Genomic DNA, 27,961 nt, shown 5'->3' with positions numbered 1-27,961 from the left:
TCTTCTAACTAACTTAATGCCAGAACCTCATTAATGAAACCACTGCGCAGGCCGCATGGTAGACTTAAGTATCCCTAAGCAAATGAAATACTGAAATAAACTCCAGAATCCAATAAGAGCAACTGAGATGTAAAAATCATAAATTTTAATATTAACCTGAATGAATGTCATATCATTTTTGCTGCAGTTACATTTGTGAAAAAAACTAATTCTTTTTTCTTTTCTTTTTAAAATATTTTTTTGTAGTTGTACAGGGATACCTTTATTTTATTATCTTTATGTGGTGCCGAGGATCAAACTCAGGGCCTCACATGTGCTAGGCAAGCACTCTACTACTCTAACCCTAACCCCAGCCCCTACTAATTCTTTTTTCATAAAAAGGATAAGAAACATTCAGATAAAAGGATGGATATTCCACAAGTTTCAGGCCTCAGGATACAGGGACGTTTGTTGGACTGCATTTATCCACCATGGTATGAGGGCTGGTTCTGCTGGGTATTCCCTTCTATGTTGTTTGTCCTGAGCACTGTAGGACATTGAGCAGCAATCTTGGCCTCGACTTCCTGCATGTCAGTAGCTCTGCACAAGTTGTGAGAACCACAAATGACTCAGATCATTGCAGTTTGGCTCATGATTTGGGAGGGAGGTGAAAAGTCCCCACGTGGGGAACACTGTGTTGGGAGAGTGCTTAGCAGTCACTGACTTGCAGGAAGGGCGTGTGCTGTGAAAACTCCAAGACACAAGCTCAAGTACACAGGGTCATCTGTCTGTTGGAAGGACCATGCTCTTCAGAGAGGTGAGACTACAGAACACAGGCTGAAGATGAAACCCAGTCTGAGTGCAGAACAAAACTTGCCAGATAAACTGCACACACACCTTTCTCACAGGACACACATCCCCTGCTCACTATCCTAGAATGAGGCAATATGGCTCAAAATCCACCTTCTTTCTCTCCTCCTTCTGTCTTCTGTTGTTCCCATGAATTTCTGGAAGCCAAGCCTTGAAACACTAGAGAGTCAGACATTTCATCATCCTCTTCTCCGGAACAGTCAATATTCTTGCAAAGCTCTATTTGAAAATAACTCTAAGTAATTACTCATTTCTTATTGCAGGCTTAGTTTCCTTCATAAAAGTTCAAATACATCAGAACATTATGATCCTGGGACAGGAGGGTAGCTCAATGGTACTTCACTTACCCAGCTTACACGAAGACCTGGATTCCATCCCAGACACTGAAAAATAATAATAACAAGATGATGATTCCAAGCAACATAATCTTTGGGGCTTTCCTCATCTCTCAGCTGTGCATTGGTGTCCTGGGGAACTCACTGCTCTTCCTGTTATATGCCTACACCTTCTTAGTTAAACCCCATCTGAAGAAGCACATCGATCCCATAGTTATGCACCTGATGTTGGCCAATGCTTTGACCATCATGTTCACCTTGATACCAGATATAGCATCCACCTTTGGAGTAAGGCAGTTTTTGAACGAGGTTGGTTGTCAGACAGTTTTATTTTTATACAGAGTGACGCGGGGTGTTTCTATCTGCACCACCTCTCTCCTGAGTGCATTTCAAGCCATCACTGTTGGTCCCAGTAACTCTAAGTGGGCATGGCTTAAATTTAAGCTTCCTACATGGACTTGTCCTTTGTTCCTTTCCTTCTGGGTCCTTAACATGATCATCTACTTCCACGTCATTGAAACCATCACAGCCATTGGAAATTTCACCATGGAAGGTCCTGGCTATGCTCATGCATACTGTAGAAATAGAAATTTTGGAAAACACAATTCATCATCATTTTTTATTCCCTTGCTGGTTCGAGATCTGGTGTTTGTGTTCCTCATGATCTGCACCAGCCTGTACATGGTGAGTCTCCTCTACAGACACCACAGGAGAGCCCAGCATGTCCGCAGCTCCCATGTCTCCTCCCAGACATCCCATGAACACAAAGCCACCTGCACCATCCTCTTGCTTGTAAGTTGCTTTGTGTTCTTTTATTTCTCAGACAACTGTTTGACTCTTTATTCCTTTTATGCACGCAAGAAAATCCCAAGTCTGGGTGGGCTTACTAGTGCTTTGTCATCCTGCTACCCAACCATCTGCCCATTTTTGCTGATGAAAAATAAAAGAACTGTTTCCTAATTCATTCTTTTCAGTTATGAGAACGACAGGTTCCCATAGGGCAGCTGATGCCTGGTGTGATGTCCCAGGCTTTAATTTGCAACAGGGCAGGGTCCATAATGATTTAGAGGGGTCAAGAAAGGCCATTTTCCCTTGAGCACGTCAAACTACACGAGTCTGAGTTCAGACATTCTACGAGGTTGAAATGCACTCAGAAGACTTACTGTGAAAAAATGTATGTGAAGATCACACTGATAATTTTCAAACAGATTACATGTTCTACTCATACTTTGGACAAAATGTATTTATTTCTACTTACTATTCAAATTTTACATGCATCCTTATGGAAGTTTCAAAATAGCCATGGGAAAATGTAAATTCAAATTGGGGATCGCATCATATCTGTTAACGTGTGCTGGCCTAAGAAACTGCTTCTTTGAAATCTACCTTCTTACTCTCATTGCCCACCTTACATTTTCAAGGTAACACTTTGGCCTTGGATTTACTCTAGTGTCCTGAGAGCAATAGGACTTGATAACCAAAGAGACTACATAGGTTCTTCATGGTGTAGGAAAATTTTCAAAGTTACTATTCATAAGAAATCCCATGGGGGCTGGGATTGAAGCTCAGTGGTAGAGAGCTTGCCTACCAGGCATGAGACACTGGGTTCCATCCCTGGCACCACATAGAAATAAACAAAAAAATAAAGGTATTGTGTCCATCTACAACTAAAAACTTTTCAAAACCAAAAATGAAAGCCCATGATTTGAGGTAATCACTAAAATGTTTTAATACATCTTTTTAATATTGAAAAAATTGTTGTTTATTTGACATATAACTACCAATGGATGTAAAAAAAGAACATAACTAATTTATACACTAATATAAAATATGTTCACTAAACATCAAGTTGAATTGTTTCAATCTTTTTGCTGAAAAAAGACTGATGCAAATTTAATTATTTTATGTAGGTTTTTAAACAAGAAATCTATAGTGGCCAATAAGAGCTTCTAACTAGCATGCTGTGACTAGATTAAACCTTTTAATATGAATAAAGATAACTTTCAGCATCTTTACCCTATATATTCTAACTAAGGGGATATGCTGGCCTCAGGCTGGTAATCACAGGTCTTAGATCCTCAAGCCAATCGTCATCCGCAGGCCACACAAACAAAATGAGTAATGAGTTTCACAAAGTGAGAACAGAGTATCAAACACAGATGTGCTCTGTATATGGAAGGGGAATAATGCCTAATTCCCAGGGTATACAGTGCAGTAAGAGGACAGAATCAGGCACAATTCAGAAACCCAGGAAGGAAAACCAAACAAGAGCAGTGAAAGAAATAAAAAGCCTTGTGCTCTGGGAGGAAGTGGGAAGGGTATTTTCTGGCTTTAGAAACCAGGTAGCATCCAGATCAGACCAGGAACAGCAGTGGGTAGCCACGCTAAGGGAGCGATCTTCAGGCAGACAGGACAAAACAAACCAAGGCACTGAGGCACAGACCTTCTGACTTCTCAGAAGACAGTGGAGGGCTTGATCTGGGTGACGAAATGTAACCCAGCCAGGGACACAGGGAACAGAAGGGAAACCCCTCCAAAAGGAGGGCAAAACACCTTCCCCAGTGCAGCTCCACCTGCTCCCTGTGGAGATAAAGAAGCTGAGGATCACTCTGCAGGTCACCCTCTGCCCCGAGGACCTGGTCCCTGTTTTCAAATCCGTGAGCAGAATCTTCCCTAATGTAAACGGTGGCTTTTCCAAAACTTAAAACAAAAATGCAAGCCAAGCAAACAAGACTGAAAAGAAAAAGAGTAAGCTTCAGCCCTGGTGTCCCAGCTGCTACAGTAGCCAGACAGGTCTGCTTGGTGGCTCACCCTGGCTCACTACTGCAGGGCACTGAGCACTTCATGCTCCGGACCCAGCTCCCCTCAGAAAGCAGTAAACACCAGTCCAAATAGAAACTCACCCCAAGCAGAGGCAGCATCCTTCACAGTAACCTAGCACAGGTGAGCCCTCTTCTCACCCAGTTTCACACATGCATTAGGTTCCTCTTGGTGAGGCAGTTCCTAGTGTAAAACAGCAAATGTCACAGTGTCTACACTCACATGGATGGGTAACTGTCATGGAAGGCCCACACCCAAACTCCTTCTCCCCTGATTCTCAGACTATTGTGATTGCCCCCACCCTTAGATCATAACAAACTAATAACTAGAAACAAAGAGATGAAGTCCTACACAATGAAAAAAAAATTAAAAACGGTCAAAAAACCAAGAGAGAATCTGTGTGATCACACTAACAGTCTACCCTTGGCTGCAGAGGAGAGAACCAGCTGGTTCACCCAGCTACAGGCACTTCATAAAGCACCCAGGACATTCACAGCTCACGAAAACAGGGGTGGGGGGAATTTTAGGTGGAAATAAAACTAACACCAACTGATGCTCAGGAAACAGTTCTAAAACGCCACACAGAGGGATGTTGGGCAAAAGTACCTATGGAGTCATCTACAGGCCAGACCCTCAGGGCTTCTTCCAAGGGGCAGCAACATTAGCAGTTGCTGGCTCCAGGTGGGCCCAGGGGCCCAAGGTACATCTGGGCTCTGTGTGCCCCATTGACTCCTGCAGCCCCTGTTGCCAGGGCCCTGCTTTGTCACTTGCTCCTACTCCAGCGTGTCTCTCACTGCAGCTCATTCCTGAGTTCTGAGACAGCCTCTGAGAATTTACTGCAGACACCAGAACACAGCACCCCGCAGAGACCCAAGTCCGGAATCTTAACACATCTCTTCACGTCAAAGACATATTCTCCAGCGGCCACCAGCACGAAACACCCCACGAACGGGGTCCTTGGAAAGAAATTTGCTTTCCTCCTCTGCTGGCTAGTCTGAGCTCAGGAGTCCTTGTCTGGGGCTCCAGGGAGCACTGTCTCTGGCTCACAGAAGGCCACCTCCTCACTGTTGTCTCCTGTGCCCCTGGAGAGAGAGGCTGCCGTCTCTTCTGATAAGGACAATAATCCCTCTGGTACAGGACCTTACCTTCACCTCACGTAACCTTCATTATTTCCAACCCCATTTCCAAATGCCACCACATGTGCTTTGGGGAACTTGTGCTAGGAGTGGGTTTTGCTCAACAAGGGGTGACTGACAGATTCATATTTGCCCACCATATTTATTGGGGAGGAGCTCCTTGGCCTGTTTTAGATGTATGGGATGCAGATAACATGTATGGGCTCTCTAATTTGGGCTTCATTGGGTTACTGAAGGTCACAACTGGGTCTCTGTGCAGGGAAGTTGCTTTTTAGGTAACAGCAAGAGGTGGTGTGAGAGGCAGGGCCTCAGCCTCAGCAGGTCCGCTGAGCAAGCTGGTTGGGGCCTGCCTGGGCAAGAGTCCTAATCAGCCTTGTTTTATATCTTACATATAAATAAGTATATGTGTCTGTAAGTACCTGTGTGTGTACACGTGCCTCATCTCTACATAACACTTGCCTGCATTGAACGATATGTTAAAAGTCTTGGGTAACTCTTACTTTTGTTAGGGTTCCTGCATTGTTTTTTCTTTATCTTCTATTCCGTCTTGTGTCTGCCTTTCTCAGGCAGTAAGTGACCAGGAAGCTGACTTCCATGGAGTGCCTGTGAGTCTCTTCCCCTCCTCCATGAATCCCTGAAAATTAGGTTTTTGTTTTGTGGAATCTGATTTTGTTCCTCTTGATGATATTCAAGGGTGACACAACGCAATCTGAGAGGCAGATTTCACAATATGTTGTGTTTTTTAGAGCTGATGGAAGAATTATTGTAAGTTGCTGTATTTTTCTTTACTAATGTACAGCCTTTAATATTGGGGAGTGCAGAAAAAAAAGGTTAAGGATATGACATTTTCAAGGCAGTGCACACACAGAGTTGTGATTTAGGATTTAGTTCTTTTTTTAGTAAGATTTATTGGTAGGACCAGTTTTAGGTTCACAGGCTTTGTGAAATGTAGACTTCCATTCACCCCTGTTCACATGGGAGCACAGCATCCCTCTCTCAATAGCCCCCATTGTGGTGGAATCCTTCATACTTCATGAAGAGCACATATTGTCACATTATTATCATCCAATCCTGTTGTATGCACCTGGGTTCACTCTTGGCATTGATCATTCTGTGACTCAGTGTGTGAACAGGGGTAGGAGGGAGAGATTGAACCCAAAACCATTGTTTTTCTGAGCTGCATCAGCAACCATTTTGCAAAATTTTATTTTGAGACAGAGTGTCACTTAATTACTGAGGCTGGCCTTGAACCTGTAACCCTCCTGACTCAGGCTCCTCCATGGCTGGGATTACAGGTGTCCTCCACTATTCAAGTCATACTCGAGTCCCGAGTGTGGGTGTGATGTACAAAATTACAGCTGTGCATTCCCTGCTAGATGTTGTCTCTGCCATGACCATGGAGGTGGCAGTTGGCATCTGCATTGATACTGGTTTTGTTTGGGTTGTTACCACTCAGTGTCCACCGCCTGCAAATCCTCCACCCCATAACTGCCATTCTCCCCCTGGTGGTGCCGATGTCACACAGGTCCCTCTTTACACCAGGCATCCCTATCCACGCAGACACATAATGAGTCCCTTGCTGGTGACTCTCCGTCAGGTAGATCACACACTGTGTTACATCTCTGGTGGTTTCACCTCCCAGCTCAGCCATCCTGGGCGGCCACACTGTGAGCCACTCCCTCAGTTCTGGGCCCTCCAGGCTCGGTGGGCATTGCCCCTTCTGCACTGTGGCCTGGAGCCCTTCCCTGTGCAGGAAGGTGGCAACTGTGGAGCTCTTGCTGTTGTCTTCTCTCAGGACTGATATACCTAGCCTATTTTTCTATTTAGGTCAGAAGCCAGCTTATCACAAATTATGAAGGATTCATTTCTGTTTTCTGTAAAAATATTAGGATGTCTGTATAGCCTGGCCAGAATTTGATATTGTAAAGCTGCTTGGAAGGCCTGCCCGTGCCTTGAACTCACCCATGCCTGGTTTTCCCTGACCAGATAACAACCCTCTCCAAAACCTTAATGGTGTCTCGTAAATCTTGGCTTTCCATGGCCAGATAACGACCCTCTCTGAGACTCTAATGGCCTTCCTTCATAAATTCTGATGTCGGGGCCAGCAAAAAAATATGAACTAGCCTTTTTGTTATGCTTGTCATAATTTTGTTACCTGTAATATCCTCGAACCCCCTTCTGTGTAACTTTCTGGGCTATAAAGCTGGGCTTCTAGAAAGCCACTGTCCTTGGCTCCCAGGATTTTGTTGGGAGAGGCAGCCCGGCCAGCCAAAATAATAAGCTTGCTTTACTTTGATTTTAATTAGTGTCAGTGGTCTTTTCTTGCGTCGTGGTCTAACAGGATCACTGTGCTTGTGCTGCCCGTGGTCTATGGTTTATACCAGTTTCCTGTAGGTGCCATTTTCTAGATGAGTCAGTTGGGAGGATAAATCTGGTCTCTGTTATTTGATGCCTGAAAGTATGGAGTCTTTTCAGTCTGATGGCTCACTTGACATTTATTTGTACACAATGCTTCCTTGGTTGGGACTCACTGCTCTATCACTTCATTTCTCTCATGGGCTTTCCTGGCCTTCCTACAAGGACCTCAGCTTCCTTTTTAGCAGCGAGTAGAAGAGCTGGGAGTGGGTGTCTTGGTCCTCTTACTCACCTTCAGATGAAGCACCCATGTTTACTAGACAGGGTGTATCCTCCAGTGTTGTCCAGGGTTGATTTCATTCCAATTACCCAAGATCCTATTTGCTTTTATTATATTATGTGCATTTGCAAATATATCAGAATGAATTCCACCAATTCATAAAATTATACTTCACCAATAATAATGTTATACCTAAGTAGGAATGTTTTTCAATTCATCCTGTTCACCAGCTCAGCTTCTTAATAGTTGATTTATATGTCTCAGCAAACTTTCAAGTATTCAACTATTATTTTGTCATAATTTTCTAACCCCCACATTTATTTCTCTTTCCTTCTGCTACTCTGATGTATAAATGTGACACTTTTGGTTTTGTCCACTGGAGTGAAGCTTTCTTCATTTCTCTTCAAGCCCTTTCTCCTGTGCTGTTCCCACTGGGTACTACTTACTGATCTATCCACTAGTACACTGACTTTCTCGACTGCCATCCATTCCTCCACTGACAATTTCAATTTTGGTTTCTGTGTTTTTAAACTCTGTAACTTCCATTTGGTTATTCATTATATCTTCTATTCCTTGGCTTACTTTCTCTTTTCAAATATCAGCAAGTATCAGTATTGCTAAGTTGAAAGTTTTGTTTGCTCCTTTGAACATTTTTGTAATAATCTGAACTTATTTGTTGACTCATTGTTGGGTGTGTATTGATTGCTGTTCTCCCTGCAAGGGGAGATTTCTCAGCTCAAACTTCAACCCCATGACCACAGAATTCAGCCTACTAGCCCCTCTCTGCTGCAGAGGCCCAGCAGGTGGCCTCTTCTGAACACAGTCTCACCAGAATTCAAAGACTGGGGTGGGACAAAGGAATCTCAGTAGCAGGCCACATCTGACTGAGGATCCTATTTATATTCAATAGAGAATGTGTTTTATTTCCCTCTTTATTCACATCATCTGTGAATTCAGGGTTCCAGTGTTGATTCATAGCCTTAGCGGAGCTATTCAGGTCCAGCCCTACAATGAACATATGGGATTTTGGAGAGGTCCCCTATGTTCCTTAGCACCAGATGCATGCATGCACAGGTAGGGTTAAGGTTAAGAGTTCATCAGGACTTCATGGGATCCTAATTTGTAACCCCTCCATCTCCATGAGTGTTAGGGTGGAACGATGGCACTTTGTGACTTTGTGTATCCCATCTTGAAGGAGAAGCATATTTTTTGGTTTTTTTTTCAGAGAGAGAGAGAATTTTTTAATATTTATTTTTCAGTTTTCAAAGGACACAACATCTTTATTTGTATGTGGTGCTGATGAACGAACCCAGCGCCACACACATGCTGGGCAAGCGTGCTACTGTTTGAGACACATCCCCAGCCCAAGAAGTAGTTGGACACAATTCTTTTCTTTTATTTATTTATTTTTATGTGGTGCTGAGGATCAAACCCAGGGCCTTGATCCTCACGTGCTAGAACATGAGCGTTCTACTGCTGAGCCACAATCCTAGCCCCAGTAGAAGCAAATTTTAAATTAAAGATAGAATGACACTATTTTGAGAAATTCAGAACATTTTCTAATGATTTAAAACAATGCAGATGTACAAATAAGGAAGAGTTAGATGGACTAATTAGGTTTTTTGGAGTTCAAATGTGCCCTCTGCCCTGCGCCAGGCCTGTACTGCACAGAGCCTGGAGGAAGCCCAGATATACTGTGAGTACCGGAGGCACAGAGGCCTCCTGTGGAGCACCCAGCATGTTCTCTGGGGTTCTGCTCAGGGGTCAGCTTGGATTGAGGGCTATGGTCTTCTACATTAGTTGCCTGGAAACAATTAGTGGCTTTTTATTTTTTTTCTTTTAAATATTTATTTTTTGGTTGTAGTTGGACACATACCTTTATTTTACTTTTATGTGGTGCTGAGGATTGAACTCAGGGCCTTGCCTGAGTGCTAGGCGAGTGCTCTACCGCTGAGCCACAACCCCAGCCCGTTTAGTGGCTTTTTAGACTCCTCAAGTTTACTTTCTGAGGCAGTCCAACCAGGGAAAACACAGCCTCAGGGGTGACGTAGCACTCCTAGTTAATCAACCTAACAGTTACACCCAGAGACTCACTGTGCCTCTGGGAGAGGATCTGCTGCTCCTCTGGGTGCATCCAATGATTCATCCTAAACAAGGACCTTGAGGCATCAGGTGACAGGGTGATGGACGACCCCTGGGAGGAGAGTTCCTGTCATTCTGTCTCTGAAATACAGTCTCTACTGGCCACATGCAGCCTTTCCAAGAAGCCTCACTGTGTTTGGGAGGCCACCCGCCTAGATCAGGGGCCCTGCAGCCCTCAGGATTAGGTGAGCAGGAGTGGGAAGCCCTCCTCTGTATTCCCTTTATCCTGTCTGAGCTTCTGCACAGACTTGGGTCATTTCTGATTTTTCTTTCTGACATTCTTGCTACAATGTACCTATATGTTCTTCTCTTTTAGTTTCTAACTCTAATTCTCTTTTCTTTCATTTATGCCTGTGCTGTCTCCATTCTTTCCTTTCTTGGGTACATTAGAATCTGTTACAGCTCTGCATATCTGTCCCTGTATAAATCATTTGAATTTTATTTAAAGAACCTGACACACATACTCGATGTGCAAATCTTGACTTTTCTCTTAACATATAGATAGATAACATTTCCATTCAGTTCCATGACAATCCTAGGTCTCCTGTATACTGTGATTTTTCTCATGCTCTTATCTTCTATTTCAATGGCTCGATTGATATTTATTTACATTTGAAATAATGTACATCCAATTTCATTTTATTCACCTCTTTTCTACTCTCAGTCTTATGTGTTTTCATAGCAAACTTCTAAAAACTTTTCAAATATTAATGGACATGTATTGCATTAAAATACTAAACTGAGATTAATTCATCACATATTTTCTAATTGGCAGCTTAACATCCTTTTATTCTATCTTACATCTGTGGTTCCTCTTATTTTATGCTGTCTGAATGGTATCATTCAGAACACTCCTTCCTTGCTTCACAAGTGCCCCAGGGGGATTGGTGAGTATTTCCAGTGACTGCAGGTATAATGCTTTTTAAACATTAGTAGAGAGTGTGATTTAATTTGATTAATTTGTTCTATCCTGTCATTCTTTTTTAGATTCCCTAGTTTGAAAATGTGTATTTAAAATCTCCCACTGTGACCTATTAATTAACCATGTTTTTATTTCATATGTTGATAATATGTGTATCGAGCTCAAAATTTTAAAACTGTGCTCCTGGTAATGGTGATTAGTGACAATCTCTGTCTGAATTTACTTGCTAGACTTCCCAGAAATGAAAGTGTTTCTCATAATTGGTCCTATTTGGATGGATATTTATTAATTTGGACAATTGTAATTGCATTATGCAGATGTACAGAGTAGATTATGCAAGTGTAGAGAGTGCATTATGATTATAAACACAGTGTGGTGAAATGCTGAAATGAGGTAATTATTACACCCATAACTTCAACTATTTACAGAATGTTCTACCAAAAATATTTTAATTTCATGCTCTTAGTTAAATTGAAACATCTGACACAAGTTCCTGCTATCCCCTCTCTGTGAACTGGTGGGACAGAAGCATCTCAGCCTGGGTGTTGAAAATCCCTTCAGGCTGTTTCCACGCTGCCTACCCTTTTACCACGCTTTGCAACACGTCTGTGTCCTATCCTGGTTTTAGGTTGATGTTCGTCCATTTCCCTCTTGATTTTCCCTCCTGAGAGACCAAGAGTAGTGGGCGTGGACCTCCTCAGGTCCAGCAGGATGTTCTCCTCTCTGCAAGGGTCCCCTTTCCTCTGCTCCCCTGCAGTGGAGCTGATCCAGCTTATCCATCCAAGCTGTGCAGACTTTGGGGTGTTATGTCTAGATGAAAGCCTGGGAACCATTCCTGGCCTCCTACCCCTGGCAGGAGGGAATCTGACCTTCATGATACTGAAAGGAATATTAGGATTATAACTGGATGATGAAGTTATGAAAGACACAGGATTGCTAAGGGCAGGTGTCTAGGAAGGAGAGAAGATGGCTGAAGAAAGATCTCTGCTAAGAGTGAGGAGGGGGTTAGCCCCGCCTTAGTGAAATTGGAAAATTACAAATGATCAAAACATTTGAGGTTTCACCTGCAACCATCAGAGCACATATTAAAGATATGTGCTTTCAAAAATCAGAGTATGTTTACCATGGCCAAATATGTTAAGAGTCATGATTTCAAACAATTCTAACTCATAAACCTAAATTTCAAAGTTGCTGGAAAGCCCAAATAAGTCTGTGGAGGAACAGGACTCCAACACTGTGGGGGATCAATAAATAATTTGAGTGCTTCTCAGGATTATTAACAGGATAATGAGTGGGGGATCATTGCAGTACAGATCATGCCCAAGCAGGGATGGTGGTGAAAGTGTAGCCTGGGCGGTGAAAGTGACCTGAGAATGTTCTCATGAACTTCCTCAGTGTGGAGACACACATGCAATTGACCAAAGGTCCAGGAGGGAATGAAGGAACAACTGGGTCCGTGGGAGAAAGTATTCCCAAGCAAATGAAATAGTGAAATAAACTCCAAAATCCAAGAAGTGCAGTTGAGACATTAACCACATCAATCCCAATATTAACGTGAAAATATAGGTCATTTCTGGTGAAATACCATTGGTTAATCCATTCATTCTCTTTCCATAAGAAAACATTTATAAACATTCAATCAAAAGTTGTATTTTATACATGTTGCAGTCCTCAGGATACATGGGTGTTTTCCTGAGCACTGTGGGATATGGAGCAGCAACCTTGACCTCTACCTCTTGCATGTCAGCAGCTCTGCAAAAGTTGTGAGAGCCACAGATGTCTCAGATCACTGCTGTTTGACCCATGGGTAGGGAGAGCAGTGAAAACCTGTGTTGGATGAGTGTTTAGCAGGCAATGACTTGGAGGAAGGAGGTGTGCCATGAGTACTTCAAGACAGAAGTTTGAGAACACAAGGTAGCATGCCTACGAGAAGGATCATGCTTTTCATAGATATCAGACTACTGAAATGTAGGTTGAAGATGAAACCCAGTCTGGGGCTCAGAAGAAAACTTGCCTTATAACCTGCATATTTGTCTTTCACACAGGCCACTTGTCCCTGCTCAGTACCCTAAAACGCTGTGATATGGATTGAATTCCACCTTCTTTCTCCACCTACTCTTTTGATATCTTGTTCCCAGGAATCCTTGGAATCCAGGCCCAGGAAGTGTCTAAGGAGACCCTGATATGAAAGAAAAATGGACATTTCATCACCTCTTTCTCCTCCTGCAATGTCACTATTCTTGCAGAAGCTGTGTCTTATAAATAATTTTAAGTGATTATTTGATTTTTCCTTGCAGGCCTAGTTTACCTCATTACAACTACTAAGCCATCATCAAGATAATGTTTTGGGGCTGTGGGTATAAGCTCAGTAGTACTGCACCTGCCCAAAATGCATGAAGACCTGGATTCCTTCCCCAGCACTGCAAAATAATAATAATAACAAGATGATGATTCCAAGCGACACAATATTTGGAGTTTTCCTCATCTCTCAGCTGTGCATTGGTGTCCTGGGGAACTCACTGCTCTTCCTGTTATATGCCTACACCTTCTTAGTTAAACCCCATCTGAAGAAGCACATCGATCCCATAGTTATGCACCTGATGTCGGCCAATGCTTTGACCATCATGTTCACCTTGATACCAGATATAGCATCCACCTTTGGAGTAAGGCAGTTTTTGAACAAGGTTGGTTGTCAGACAGTTTTATTTTTATACAGAGTGACGCGGGGTGTTTCTATCTGTACCACCTCTCTGCTGAGTGCATTTCAAGCCATCACTGTCAGTCCCAGTAACTCTAAGTGGGCATGGCTTAAATTTAAGCTCCCTAAATGGAAGTATCCCTTGTTCCTTTTATTCTGGGTCCTCAACATGGTTGTCTACTTCCATGTCATTGAAACCATTACAGCCATTAGCAACTTCACTCTGATTGGTCCTGGGTATGCTCATGCCTACTGCCAAAATACACACTTTGGAAAACATAAATCACCGTCACTGTTTATTGCCATGCTGGCTCGAGACCTGCTGTTTGTGCTCCTTATGACCGGCACCAGCCTGTACATGGTGAATCTCCTCTACAGACACCACAGGAGAGCCCAGCATGTCCACAGCCCCCGTGTCTCCTCCCAGACATCTCCTGAACACAAAGCCACCCACACCATCCTCTTGCTTGTAGGTTGCTTTGTGTTCTTTTATTTCTCAAACAACTGCTTCTCTCTTTATTCCTATAATGCACGCTATAAAATTCCAAGATCAGAGGGGATTAGTGGAGCTTTATCATCATGCTACCCCACCATCTGCCCATTTTTGCTGATGAAAAATAATAGAATGGTTTCTCAGTTTACATCATTCTTCTGAAAATGAATGTGACAGGTTTCCAAAGGACAAATAATGGCAGATCTGAGGCCCGAAGATACAATTTGCAGCAGGGCAGGGTCCCTAATGTTTACATGGGAAAAGAAAGGCCATGCTGCCCTTGAATACTTCAAATGGCAGAAGTGTGAGCTCAGATATTCTATAAGTGTAAAGTGCACTCAAAATTAGAAGACATAGTGTGAACAAATGTACAGAGACAACATTGATGATTTCAACTTTTATTTAGTGTTTAAATTATAATTTGAATAAAATGAATTCATTTATACTCTTCAAAATATTTCATATGGGGGGGATAGTAGAGGAGAGGAAAGGCAGCAGAATTCAACATACACTAGTATGGCAGTATGTAAAAATGTGGATGTGTAACCAATGTGATTCTGCAATCTCTATACGGGGTAAAAATGGGAGTTCATAACCCACTTGAATCAAATGTATGAAATATGATATATCAAGAACTATGTAATGTTTTGAACAACCAATAATAAAAATTAAAAAAAGAATAAAAAGAAAAAGATAATAAAAAATATTTCATATGCAGGCTTATTTTTTTTAAACAGCCATGGGAAAATGTAAAATTCAAATTTGGGTTCCCATGATACTTCTATTAAAGTGTGCTGGCCTATGAAACTGCTTCGGTGTATCCCACAAATGCACACTTCCAACCATTCATTTTCAGACACCACTTTAGGGCTTCAATGTACCCAGGGTTCTGAGAGCAAAGGGACTACATAGGCTCTTCATGGTGTAGGAAAATTTTTAAAGTTAATATTCATAAGAAATCCCATGGTTTGAGGTATTCACTAAGATGTTTTAATACATCTCTTTAATATTGATAAAATTGTTATTTATTTGACATATAGCTACTAGTTAATGTAAAAGAAATGACAATAACTAATATACACAATAATCTAAAATCTATTCGCTAAACATCAAGTTGAATTGTTTCAATCTTTTCACTAAAGACAACTTTATCATTGAAAGACTGTCCCGAATATAATTATTTAATGTAGGTTTTTAATCAAGGAATCTATAGTGGCCAATAAGAGCTTCTAAATGCATTATGTGACCAGGCTAAACCCTTTTAATATGAATAAAAATAACTTTCAGCAGCTTTACCCTAAACATTCTAACTAAGGAGATATGCTGGCCTCAGGCTGGTAATCATAGGTCTTGGATCCTCAAGCCAATCGTCATCTGCAGGCCACACAAACAAAATGAGTAATGAGAGTCAGATCCAACATGGCGGCAGGCGCGGAGAGATCAAGTCTCTGACCTCTTCAGCTGTGCGGGCATAGGGAGTCGTAAACAGTCTAAATGCTGTTTGCTCAGGATCACTAGGCAATGCTGAGCTGACGTGGATCTGGCTGGGGTGAACAGTCTGAGCCTCTCACAACACACACTGAGCCCGGATCGGCTGAATTCAAGCTCCCATTCTCCTGCTCCCTGCAGACAAACAGCTGTGACTCAGCACTAATCCATCCCACTGAAACAACTGGTAGGCCCTTCTGTTCCTACGGACGTAAATGCCAACTGAGCCTTCATAGGCAGTGGCCACAGGATTTAAACGGGGCTTGGGGGAAACAGTCAGGACCCACCCGTTGCATTGCTCACCCAGCAAAAGGAAACGAACTGTCGCCATTTGCAAGAGATACCACCATGGCAGAGAACTGACGTCATCTGACTGCGGCGGAGGAGATAACTTCATTGAAACGTGCGGCTACAGGTGTGTAATCCCCTAGCCTTTCCCCTCTCCACACATCGGGGAAACCTTAAGGGCCCCTCCCAGCTCTCCCGTGAGCCCGATAGCCAGACAGAGGGAATCAGAAGTGGCACGGGACACGCGGCGTGGAATTCCCGGCTACGGCTCCCACCAGTGCTGACAACTGAGGTCTCTTGCACCAGCTACCGGGGGCGTGGCTACCGGAGGGCAAGCAAAATTCGCTGAGGGTTCTCAGCCCCAAACTCTACAAACTTAGGGTCTGAGGGAATGGCAAACAGGGAAAGTGTGCCCAGTCATTCATGAAAACAGGGCTCCCGGGAGCAGCAGACCTGGCGTGTAGCCAGTATTGAGGTGAGCGGCACCCGTGAGAGGGGCCTGGCTAGAGGAAAAGTGGGGAAGTAACTAGACACAAGAGGAGGCCCTAGGCACTCAGGATTGGAGAGTTGCCCAGTCTGGGAGGAGGAGCTGCTGCACAGTGATTTGTTCCCGCGTATTGACAGGAGAAGCTTGGCCTGGTGGGCACAGCTCCACCTACTGGAAGAGAAGTTAATCAAACTCTAAGACTGCATTTATTAGTTTTTTGGTTTTTTTGATTTGGGTTTTGTTTTTCATTTTCATTTTTCTTTCTTGTTGTTTTTCACAATTTTTTTGTTTAATTTTTTTAAATTCTTTTCTTCTAATTTTTATTTTTTTATTATTCTTATATATTTAAAAAATTTTTTTCTTTCTTTTTTATTTCCTATTTTTTTTCTTCTTTTGTCTTTTCATTTCTTTTCAATTTTCTTATTCCCCCTTCCTTGATTTCTACCTGCTTACTCTCATTCTCTTTAGTGACTTCTTCCCTTCCCTTCTAACATCTTTCCTCCCAAGCATCAATTAAATTTATAGGAGTAAACAGTAACTCAGCAGTCAAACAGAACAAGAAGTAACATGAGCAGCTTCAAAAAGCAAGGAAGAAAAGGAGTACAAACAATGCAGGACAGCCTAAATATTCAGGAGGACCTAGAGTCATCAGAAAAATGGTCATATAAAGAACTCAAGGAACACCTTAGACAGATGGAATGGAATCTTAAAGAGGATATGAGACAGCAAATTCAAACAGTGAAAGAACACATTGAGAATGAACTACATAAACAGATAAAAGAAGAAGTTAAGCATCTTTATCAGGAGATAGAGATTATAAAAAATAATCAAACAATAATTCTAGAAATGAAGGAAACTATAAACCAAATTAAAAACTCAAATGAGAGTATCACTAACAGAGTGGAGCAAGTAGAAGCCAGAACGTCAGATAATGAAGACAAAATATATCATCTTGAAAAGAGTCTAGCCAACTCAGAAAGGCTGGTAAAAAAATCACGAGAAAAACATCCAAGAGTTATGGGATAACATAAAAAAACCAAACCTAAGAGTCATCGGGATAGAGGAAGGTATAGAGGTTCAAACCAAGGGAATGAGTAACCTGCTGAATGAAATAATTACAGAAAACTTTCCAGAAATAAAAAAGGAAATGGATATACAAATTGTAGATGCATACAGGACACCAAGCACACAAAATCACAGTAGACCAACGCCAAGACACATTGTTATGAAGATATCCAATACACAGAACAAAGAGAAAATATTAAAAGCTACAAGAGAAAGGAGACAGATTACATTCAGGGGTAAACCAATAAGGTTAACAACGGATTTTTCATCACAGACGCTGAAAGCAAGAAAGTCCTGGAACAATGTATTTCAAACACTGAAAGACAATGGATGCCAACCAAGAATTCTGTATCCAGCAAAATTAAGCTTCAGGTATCACAACGAAATAAAAATCTTTCATGATAAACAAAAGTTAAAAGAATTTGCAGCCAGAAAACCAGCATTGCAAAGCATCTTGAGCAAAACACTACACGAGGAAGAAATGAAAAACAATAACCAAAACCATCAGTGGGAAGTACCTCGGTAAAGTCAGAGGGCAGGGGGAAAGATAATCATGGAGAAACAAACTAAATTTTAAAAAAAAGGATAAATAATCAAACATGGCTGGAAGTACAAACCATATATCAATAGTAACTCTAAATGTTAATGGCTTAAACTCTCCAATAAAGCGACATAGGCTGGTATCATGGATTAAGAAAACAAATTCAACAATATGCTGCCTCCAGGAGACACATATGATTGGAAAAGACATACACAGGCTGAAGGTGAAAGGATGGGAAAAAATATACCACGCACACGGTCCTCGTAAGCAAGCAGGGGAGGCCATCCTCATATCGAATAAAATCGACTTCAAGACCAAGTTAATCAAAAGGAATAAGGAAGGACATTATATACTGTTAAAAAGAACCATTCACCAACAAGACATAACAATTATCAATATTTATGCACCAAATAATGGTGCTGCGACATTCATAAAACAAATTCTCCTCAAGTTCAAGAATCAAATAGACAACAACAAAATAATTATGGGTGACTTCAACACACCTCTCTCGCCACTGGACAGATCCTCCAAACAAAAGTTGAATAAAGAAACTATAGAACTCAATACCACAATCAATAACCTAGACTTAACTGACATATATAGAATTTATCAACCATCATCAAGTAGATATACTTTTTTCTCAGAAGCACATGGATCCTTCTCAAAAATAGACCATATATTATGCCATAGGGCAACCCTCAGTAAATATAAAGGGGTAGAGATAATACCTTGCATTTTATCTGATCATAATGGAATGAAACTGGAAATCAATGATAAAAGAAGGAAGGAAAAATCCTACATCACATGGAAAATGAACAATATGTTACTGAATGATCAATGGGTTACAGAAGATATAAAGGAGGAAATAAAAAAATTCTTAGAGATTAATGAAAATGCAGACACAACATATCGGAATCTATGAGACACAATGAAAGCAGTTTTAAGAGGGAAATTCATCGCCTGGTGGTCGTTCCTCAAAAAAAGAAAAAACCAACAAATAAATGAGCTCACACTTCATCTCAAAGCGCTAGAAAAGGAAGAGCAAAACAACAGCAAATGTAGCAGAAGGCAAGAAATAATTAAAATCAGAGCGGAAATCAATGAAATTGAAACAAAAGAAACTATTGAAAAAATTAACAAAACTAAAAGTTGGTTCTTCAAAAAATAAATAAGATCGACAGACCTTTAGCCATGCTAACGAAGAGAAGAAGAGAGAGAACTCAAATTACTAACACACAGGATGAAAAAGGCAATATCACTACAGATGCTACAGAAATACAGAAGACAATTAGAAATTATTTTGAAAACCTATATTACAATAAAATAGAAGATAGTGAAGACATTGATAAATTTCTTAAGTCATATGATTTGCCCAGACTGAGTCAGGAGGATACACACAATTTGAACAGACCAATATCAATGGATGAAATTGAAGAAGCCATCAAAAGACTACCAACCAAGAAAAGCCCAGGACCGGATGGGTATACAGCGGAGTTTTACAAAACCTTTAAAGAAGAATTAATACCAATACTTTTCAAGTTATTTCAGGAAATAGAAAAAGAGGGAGCTCTTCCAAATTCATTCTATGAGGCCAACATCACCCTGATTCTGAAACCAGACAAAGACACCTCAAAGAAAGAAAACTACAGACCAATATCTCTAATGAACCTAGATGCAAAAATCCTCAATAAAATTCTGGCGAATCGAATACAAAAACACATCAAAAAAATTGTGCACCATGATCAAGTAGGATTCATCCCTGGGATGCAATATACGGAAATCAATAAATGTTATTCACCACATCAATAGACTTAAAGATAAGAATCATATGATCATCTCGATAGACGCAGAAAAAGCATTCGACAAAGTATAGCATCCCTTTATGTTCAAAATATTAGAAAAACTAGGGATAACAGGAACTTACCTCAACATTGTAAAAGCTATCTATGCTAAGCCTCAGGCTAGCATCATTCTGAATGGAGAAAAGTTGAAGGCATTCCCTCTAAAATCTGGAACAAGACAGGGATGCCCTCTATTGCCACTTCTCTTCAATATAGTTCTCGAAATACTGGCCAGAGCAATTAGACAGACGAAAGAAATTAAACGCATAAAAATAGGAAAAGAAGAACTTAAATTATCACTATTTGCGGACAACATGATTCTATACCTAGAAGACCCAAAAGGGTCTACAAAGAAACTACTAGAACTAATAAATGAATTCAGCAAAGTGGCAGGATATAAAATCAACACGCATAAATCAAAGGCATTTCTGTATATCAGTGACAAAACTTCTGAAACGGAAATGAGGAAAAACACTCCATTCACAATATCCTCAAAAAAAATAAAATACTTGGGAATCAACCTAACAAAAGAGGTGAAAGATTTATACAATGAAAACTACAGAACCCTAAAGAGAGAAGTAGAAGAAGATCTTAGAAGATGGAAAAATATACCCTGTTCATGGATAGGCAGAACTAACATTATCAAAATGGCGATATTACCAAAAGTTCTCTATAGGTTTAATGCAATGCCAATCAAAATCCCAACGGCATTTCTTGTAGAAATAGATAAAGCAATCATGAAATTCATATGGAAAAATAAAAGACCCAGAATAGCAAAAACAATTCTAAGCAGGAAGTGTGAATCAGGCGGTGTAGCGATACCAGATTTCAAACTATATTACAGAGCAATAGTGACAAAAACAGCATGGTACTGGTACCAAAACAGGCGGGTGGACCAATGGTATAGAATAGAGGACACAGAGACTAATCCACAAGTTACAACTATCTTATATTTGATAAAGGGGCTAAAAGCATGCAATGGAGGAAGGATAGCATCTTCAACAAATGGTGTTGGGAAAACTGGAAATCCATATGCAACAAAATGAAACTGAATCCCTTTCTCTTGCCATGCACAAAAGTTAACTCAAAATGGATCAAGGAGCTTGATATCAAATCAGACACTCTGCGTCTGATAGAAGAAAAAGTTGGCTCCGATCTACATATTGTGGGGTCGGGCTCCAAATTCCTTAATAGGACACCCATAGCACAAGAGTTAATAACAAGAATCAACAAATGGGACTTACTTAAACTAAAAAGTTTTTTCTCAGCAAGAGAAACAATAAGAGAGGTAAATAGGGAGCCTACATCATGGGAACAAATTTTTACTCCTCACACTTCAGATAGAGCCCTAATACAAAGATCTCAAAAAATTAGACAATAAGATAACAAATAACCCAATCAACAAATGGGCCAAGGACCTGAACAGACACTTCTCAGAGGAGGATATACAATCAATCAACAAGTACATGAAAAAATGCTCACCATCTCTAGCAATCAGAGAAATGCAAATCAAAACCACCCTAAGATACCATCTCACTCCAGTAAGATTGGCAGCCACTATGAAGTCAAACAACAACAAGTGCTGGCGAGGATATGGAGAAAAGGGTACACTTGTACATTGCTGGTGGGACTGCAAATTGGTGCGGCCAATGTGGAAAGCAGTATGGAGATTCCTGGGAAAGTTGGGAATGGAACCACCATTTGACCCAGCTATTGCCCTTCTCGGACTATTCCCTGAAGACCTTAAAAGAGCGTACTACAGGGATACTGCCACATCGATGTTCATAGCAGCACAATTCACAATAGCTAGACTGTGGAACCAACCCCGATGCCCCTCAATAGATGAATGGATAAAAAAAATGTGGCATCTATACACCATGGAGTACTACGCAGCACTAAGAAATGACAAAATCATGGAATTTGCAGGGAAATGGATGGCATTAGAGCAGATTATGCTAAGTGAAGCTAGCCAATCTCTAAAAAACAAATGCCAAATGTCTTCTTTGATATAATGAGAGCAACTAAGAACAGAGCAGGGAGGAAGAGCAGGAGGAAAAGATTAACATTAAACAGAGTCATGAGGTGGGAGGGAAAGAGAGAGAAAAGGGAAATTGCATGGAAATGGAAGGAGACCCTCATTGTTATACAACATTACATATAAGAGGTTGTGAGGGAAATGGGAAAAAATAAGGTGAGAAATGAATTACAGTAGATGGAGTAGAGAGAGAAGATGGGAGGGGAGGGGAGGGGGGATAGTAGAGGATAGGAAAGGTAGCAGAATACAACAGTTACTATTATGGCATTATGTAAAAATGTGGATGTGTAACCGATGTGATTCTGCAATCTTTGTAATGTTTTGAATAACCAATAAAAAAAAAGCCCACAAAAAAAAATGAGTAATGAGTTTCACAAGGTGAGTACAGAGTTTCAAACACAGATGTGCTCTGTATATTGAAGGGGAATAATACCTAATTCCCAGGGCATACAGTGCAATAAGAGCACAGACCTGCCAGTAGCCACACTTATACCCCTCCAATATGGCCTTAGGACAGCACTGGAAGCGGGGACAATATTACAGGTTTTCAGCTTTTTCCAGAGTTTGAGCAGGTTAACAAGCAAAACCAGGGTGGCCACATGCAGGCTGCAGTTTCTTCAGACTCTAAAGGAGCTCAAAAATGCTTGCTGTACTTAATGGTCCAAAATCAGCCTTCATTCAAAGTCTGCTTTGCCAGGGGCTAGAAGGAAGTTCTCCTTCAAAGAATAGCCTGACAGTTACAAGAAACAGCCCCCTGAGAGACATCCTGCCTGGGAGACATCCTGCAGCCATCTATCTCCCTGAGACATCCTTCTGCCATCTATCTCCCTGAGACATCCTGAGGTTATCTCACCTTGTGAAGACATCCAGCAACTGCTGATAAGAGAGCTTCCCCATCCCCTACCTGTGTGAACAGTAAAAGTTTGCAGCTTGTTCAGACTCCTGTCTTGCTGTCACCTTTCGTGTCTCTTGTCCCTTCATTCCTCCCCATCTAGGTTCGCTGCCCACGTTGATGTGTCCTGCCGGTCGGGACATGCTTGATTCTTTATGCATTGAGCCCCCACATGATTGGATTTCTCTGGCCAAAGCTTATTTATTGGGGGGTGATAATCTGCTTTGGTGATCTCACTGGACTGATAATTGCACTGAACAGGCTGAGAGAAACCAGAGACAAGTCTTTGATGCCCCTTTGGAGATGTTAACTGGAAGTGGAGAATCTGCAGATTTGGAAAGGCAGATAAATTATAATCTAGCAATTTATGATCAAATTACTGCATGTGTCAAAAGGTGTGGAGGGAATTGCCTAATAGAGGTGAATCAGCTTTGGATTTTAGTCAAATCTGACAAGGATCAGAGGAGCCATTCTCAGATTTTGTGGCACGTCTCTACGAGGCAGCCAACAGATCAAAAAGAGACTGGAATGCCTCTGAGTCCCTGGTCAAGCAGCTAGCATTTGAAAATGCTAATAAACTTTGTCAGGAGATCCTCCAACCCAATCGAAAAGGGGGGACTGTTTCTGAATTTATTCACCTTTGTGCGGATGTGGGTCCCACACAGATACAGGGCTTAACACTTGCTGAGACTCTGAACAACCTCAGTCTTGGACAGTCATTCTCACAGGTGGTGTTTCAACTGTGGTAGAACTAGGCACATGGCTCAGGACTGTGAGTCCCTATGCAACAGGGCAGAGACCTCTCCTGGTTCGCGTAGATGTCGCTACTGGAGAGATGACCACTTGGCGTGGGAAAACTCCGATAGATATGGTGGGGGCAGCTGGCCACCATGTCTAACTTCCTACTTCTCTGCTGCTGGGAAACCAGGGCAGGGCCTGCATGGCCCCTCAAACAGTAGGGGGTTACAGTGTAAGCGGGAAGAGGAGTCACAGACTCCTATGTCATTAGGGCTGGCTATGTGGGCTCGTCACTACTACCAGCTGACTCCACACAGACGTGACAGTTATGGCCAGCTGTGAGAGTAACCCTTAACCCTAAAATAGGGCCAGAAATCAAACTCATTGTACAGTCAAATTGCACTACTCAGCTCTCTTCAAGAGATGTATTGGTGCAAGTGATATTCTTGTCTTGCCACTCCACGAATGGCCCAGATGAGACCTCAACAACCCACAAAAGACAAATAAGAAAAACATGATCTCTCAAAATGTTCAAAACACGAGCACTCCTTACTTACCAAATGGTGAATGAAACTCTATTATGTAAAGCATTGTGGAATGTGTCTTCTGGAAGGAAATGTGGAGGCCACATAAGAACATTGAAGGAGTGATGGCATTAGAACAGGAATAGCAGAATGAGTCCTAAAATAAAGAAGAGAATTTCCATGAAAAAGTGTAGAATAATATCAACAACCCTAAATAGGAAAAACAAAGTCAAACACCATTTCATGTTCAGAACACTAGAAAAACTAGGGATAGTAGGAACATACCTCAACATTGTAAAAGCTATCTATGCTAAGCCAAGGCCACCATTATTCTAAATGGAGAAAACTGGAGGCATTACCTCTAAGAACTGGAACAAGACAGGGTGCCCTCTCTCACCACTTCTGTTCAACATAGTCCTTTGCAGAGGTCCAGCCCTAGCGGGGGGAGAGAGGGTCCAGGGTGGTCCTGAAGGAGGAGTGGCGTTGGTGAAAGAAGAAGAGTCGGGACAACAGGTTGCAAGTTATGAGCAACCTCCAGAAGACATCTAATTGCCCCTGGAGGGATCTTTATTTTTATACTTTTTTTACCAGGTGTTCTTTCAGGTAGTTAATGGATAGCTTCAAAGCCCTAAATTTTTTTGATTTACATAATTTTCAAGAGTTACAATCTTTTCTGATATATTGATTACCTAAAATATTAAATACATTGTTCAAAATATTTTTCTGTAACCTTAGACAACACAATGAAGCTTTTACGTTTTCACCTCAATCACTAAGTGCTAGGTGACCCAACTAGACTACATGACTCCTGACCTATTATTCACTTCTAACTTTAAAGCATACCTTATGGCATGTCTCCATTGTATCCTTAGTCTCATTCTGGAAATTTTCCTGCAATCTCAGGCAATATGTACTTTTATTATTGATTGACGTATGCCCTGTTATCCATATCATGAGGATCATAAACTTAACATTCCTAATGGTTCCGGTTTCCAGATGGTACGGCCTTGCCGCAGCATCCCCCACGCTGTGACCCTGTCAGACAGCGGGTGCAGGAACGCATTCACCAGTCCTTAAAACTTTAGCCAGAGCAATTAGATGAAAGAAATTAAAGGGATACAAATAGGAAAAGAAGAACTCAAACTATCGCTATTTGCCGGCAACATGATTCTATACTTAGAGAATCCAAAAAATTCCACCAGAAAACTTCTAGAATTAATAAATGAATTTGGAAAAGTAGCAGGATATAAAACCAACACCCGTAAATAAAATGCATTTCTATACATCAGTGATGAATCTCTGAAAAAGAAATTAGAAAAACTACCCCATTCACAATAGCCTCAAAAAAAAATACTTGGGAATCAACAAAAGAGGTGAAAGACCTCTATGATGAAAACTACAGAACACTAAAGAAAGAAACTGAAGAAGACCTTAGAAGATGGACAGATATCCATGCTCCTGGATAGGCAGAATTAATATTGTCAAAATGGCCATAACAAAAAAGCATTATACAGACTTAATGTAATTCCAATTAAAATCCCAATGACATTCCTCATAGAAATAAAAACTCATGATGAAATTCATTTGGAAAAATAAGAGACCCAGAAGAGTCAAAGCAATACTTAGCAAGAACAATGAAGCAGGAGTCATCACATTACCAGACCTTAAACCATACCACAGAGCTACAGTAACAAAAACAGCAAGAATCAATAAATGGGATGGATTCAAACTAAAACGCTTCTTCTCAGCAAAAGAAACAATAAGTGAGGTAAACAGAGGCCTACAGAATGGGAGCAAATTTTTATCACACACACATCAGATAGAGCACTAATCTCTAGGATATATCAAAAACTTAACACTGAAAAACAAATAACCCAATCAATAAATAGACCAAGGAACTGAACAGACACATCTTAGAAGAAGATATACAATTGATCAAAAAATATATGAGAAAATGTTCGACATTTCTAGCGGTGAGAGAAATGCAAATCAAAACTACCCCAAGATTACATCTCACTCCAGTCAGAATGGCATTTATCAAGAATACAAGCAACAAGGGTTGGCGAGGATGTGGGGGAAAAGGCACATTCATACACTGCTGGTGGGACTGCAAATTGGTGCAACCAATCTGGAAAGCAGTATGAAATTCCTTAGAAAACTTGGATTAGAACCACCATTTGACCCAGGTATCCCACTCCTCAGTCTATACCCAAAGGACTTAAAAACAGCATGCCACAGGGACAGCCACATCAATGTTTACAGCAGCACAACTCACAATAGCTAAACTGTGGAACCAACCTAGGTGCCCTTCAATAGATGAACAGATAAAGAAACTATATATATAAATGGATGGAGCTGGAGAATATCATGCTAGGTAAGCCAATCCGAAAAAAACAAAGACGGAATGTTTTCTCTGATTTGTGGATGCTGAACCATAATGGGGGTAGGGGATGGGAGGAAGGGAGGGACTTTGGATAAGGCAAAGGGAAGGGACAGGAAGGAAGGGGGCATGGGGGTAGGAAAGACAGTGGAATAAGATGGGCATCATTCCCCTAGGTACATGTATGATGACACGAATAGTGTGACTCTACTTCCTGTCCAACCAGAGAAATGAAAACTCAGGCTCCGTATGTATACTATGAATCGAAATACATTCCTCTGTCGTGTATAACTATTAGAACAAATAAATTTTTTTTAAAAAAAGAAAGAGAACATCACTAGTTTCCCCCCCCCCCAAACTCTCTCTTTTCCCCTTCTAACCATCCTCAAAAGTATCCACTAACTGGACTAATACCACCCCATCACTATTGTTTTTAGTCTAAATTCTTGCTCATTCATTTCATAAAGTCTCTATTGTGCTTTTATCTGGGAATTCTCAATGGTTATTACTGTTTAATTGTTCTGCTTAATTGAGTTCTATCCTGTGTCTCTGGTGGCTGCTCAGATAGTCCTAGTTCTGGCTTCTGGACCTCTCAGAGGTGACATCACTCTTCCCTATCTGCTTGCTGGTGCTCAGGTGCAGAGCATCCCAGGAGGAAGACACCGCAAGAACCCAGGGACAGCCGGGCGCGGTGGCTCTCGAATGTAATCCCAGAGGCTCGCGAGGCTGAGGCAGGAGGATCTCGAGTTCAAAGCCAGGATCAGCAACTCAGCGAGACCTTGTCTCAAAATAAACTATAAAACAAGGCCGGGATGTGGGTCGGGGTGAAGCGCCGGGGGCTCAATCCCCGGAACCAAAGGGGAAAAAAAGAAAAAGAACTCAGGGAAAGGAAATCTCCACGGCATCCATCATAACCTAGCTGGTGACGCAATCAGCCACCAACCCTCCCCCAGACACCGGAAGGAAGCCTCTCAGCCCCGGCGTCAGGAACAGCCGGCCCATCCGCCCACACGTAGAAAGAAATCAGACGACCCTGGGACCTACAGGGAATGGCCTGCTGGAGCCGGCCGCCCTGAGAGCCCGGGCGCCGGGGACAGGGCTCGTCCACGCTGTGTCAGGGGAGCCGCTTCGGCGGGCCGATTAACACTCTCAGTGGAAAACTGCCAGCCCCTTACTTTTGCTTCCTCGCTTTCCGTTTGTTTTCAAGTTTCGTCCCTCTTCTCCCTCAGGTAACAGGTGAGGAGGAAGCTAGGCTCCATACTGTGCGTCTGCGGAACTCGTCCCCAGCCGAACCCCGGAACTTTGGTTCCGTTATATTCTGCTCGCCTGGAAATGATGCCCTGGTAGAATTTGAATCTAACTCAAAAGATTACAGAATAGTTTGTACTTTTGAAACAAGTGGAAGAATCTTGGAAAATTGCAACATTTTTTTTTATCATCATAGAGATTATAAAAAAAATCAAAAATACGGAAAATTTGTATTAATCATTTTACATATTTCCAAGATGCTTAACAGGTTGAGGTAACCTTCAGGCATTTCCTTAATCATCTGTGGTTAAAATTAAGATTTAGGGCTGGGACTGTGGCTCAGCGGTAGAGCGCTCGACTTGCATGTGTGAGGGCCTGGGTTCAGTCCTCAGCACCACATAAAT

The 27,961-nt window shown here is 41.6% G+C and overlaps 2 protein-coding genes and 1 long non-coding RNA gene across 3 annotated transcripts; 2 read left to right on the top strand and 1 right to left on the bottom strand.

Annotated features, from left to right (window-relative positions):
* Positions 1 to 272: 272 nt before the first annotated feature.
* On the bottom strand, positions 273 to 27,588 carry LOC308638150. Its single transcript, XR_014019761.1, has 3 exons — positions 27,485 to 27,588; positions 23,963 to 24,086; positions 273 to 1,232 (listed from the first exon to the last, which is right to left on the bottom strand). It is a non-coding gene; the product is annotated as an uncharacterized lncRNA (long non-coding RNA).
* LOC308637268 (vomeronasal type-1 receptor 4-like) lies at positions 1,254 to 2,144 on the top strand (the record flags this gene model as incomplete). Its single annotated transcript, XM_081273591.1, has 1 exon — positions 1,254 to 2,144. One exon carries the CDS (start codon positions 1,254 to 1,256, stop codon positions 2,142 to 2,144), a length of 891 nt encoding a protein of 296 aa, XP_081129717.1.
* LOC308637267 (vomeronasal type-1 receptor 4-like) lies at positions 13,284 to 14,192 on the top strand (the record flags this gene model as incomplete). The annotated part of the gene is made up of 1 exon (XM_081273590.1): positions 13,284 to 14,192. One exon carries the CDS (start codon positions 13,284 to 13,286, stop codon positions 14,190 to 14,192), a length of 909 nt encoding a protein of 302 aa, XP_081129716.1.
* Positions 27,589 to 27,961: the final 373 nt, after the last annotated feature.

Source organism: Spermophilus citellus (assembly GCF_964194105.1).
Source record: "Spermophilus citellus genome assembly, chromosome: 18".
Taxonomy (NCBI): domain Eukaryota; kingdom Metazoa; phylum Chordata; class Mammalia; order Rodentia; family Sciuridae; genus Spermophilus; species Spermophilus citellus.
The sequence above is the reverse complement of the archived record's forward strand: the minus strand, read 5'-3'. Positions and strand labels throughout refer to the sequence as shown.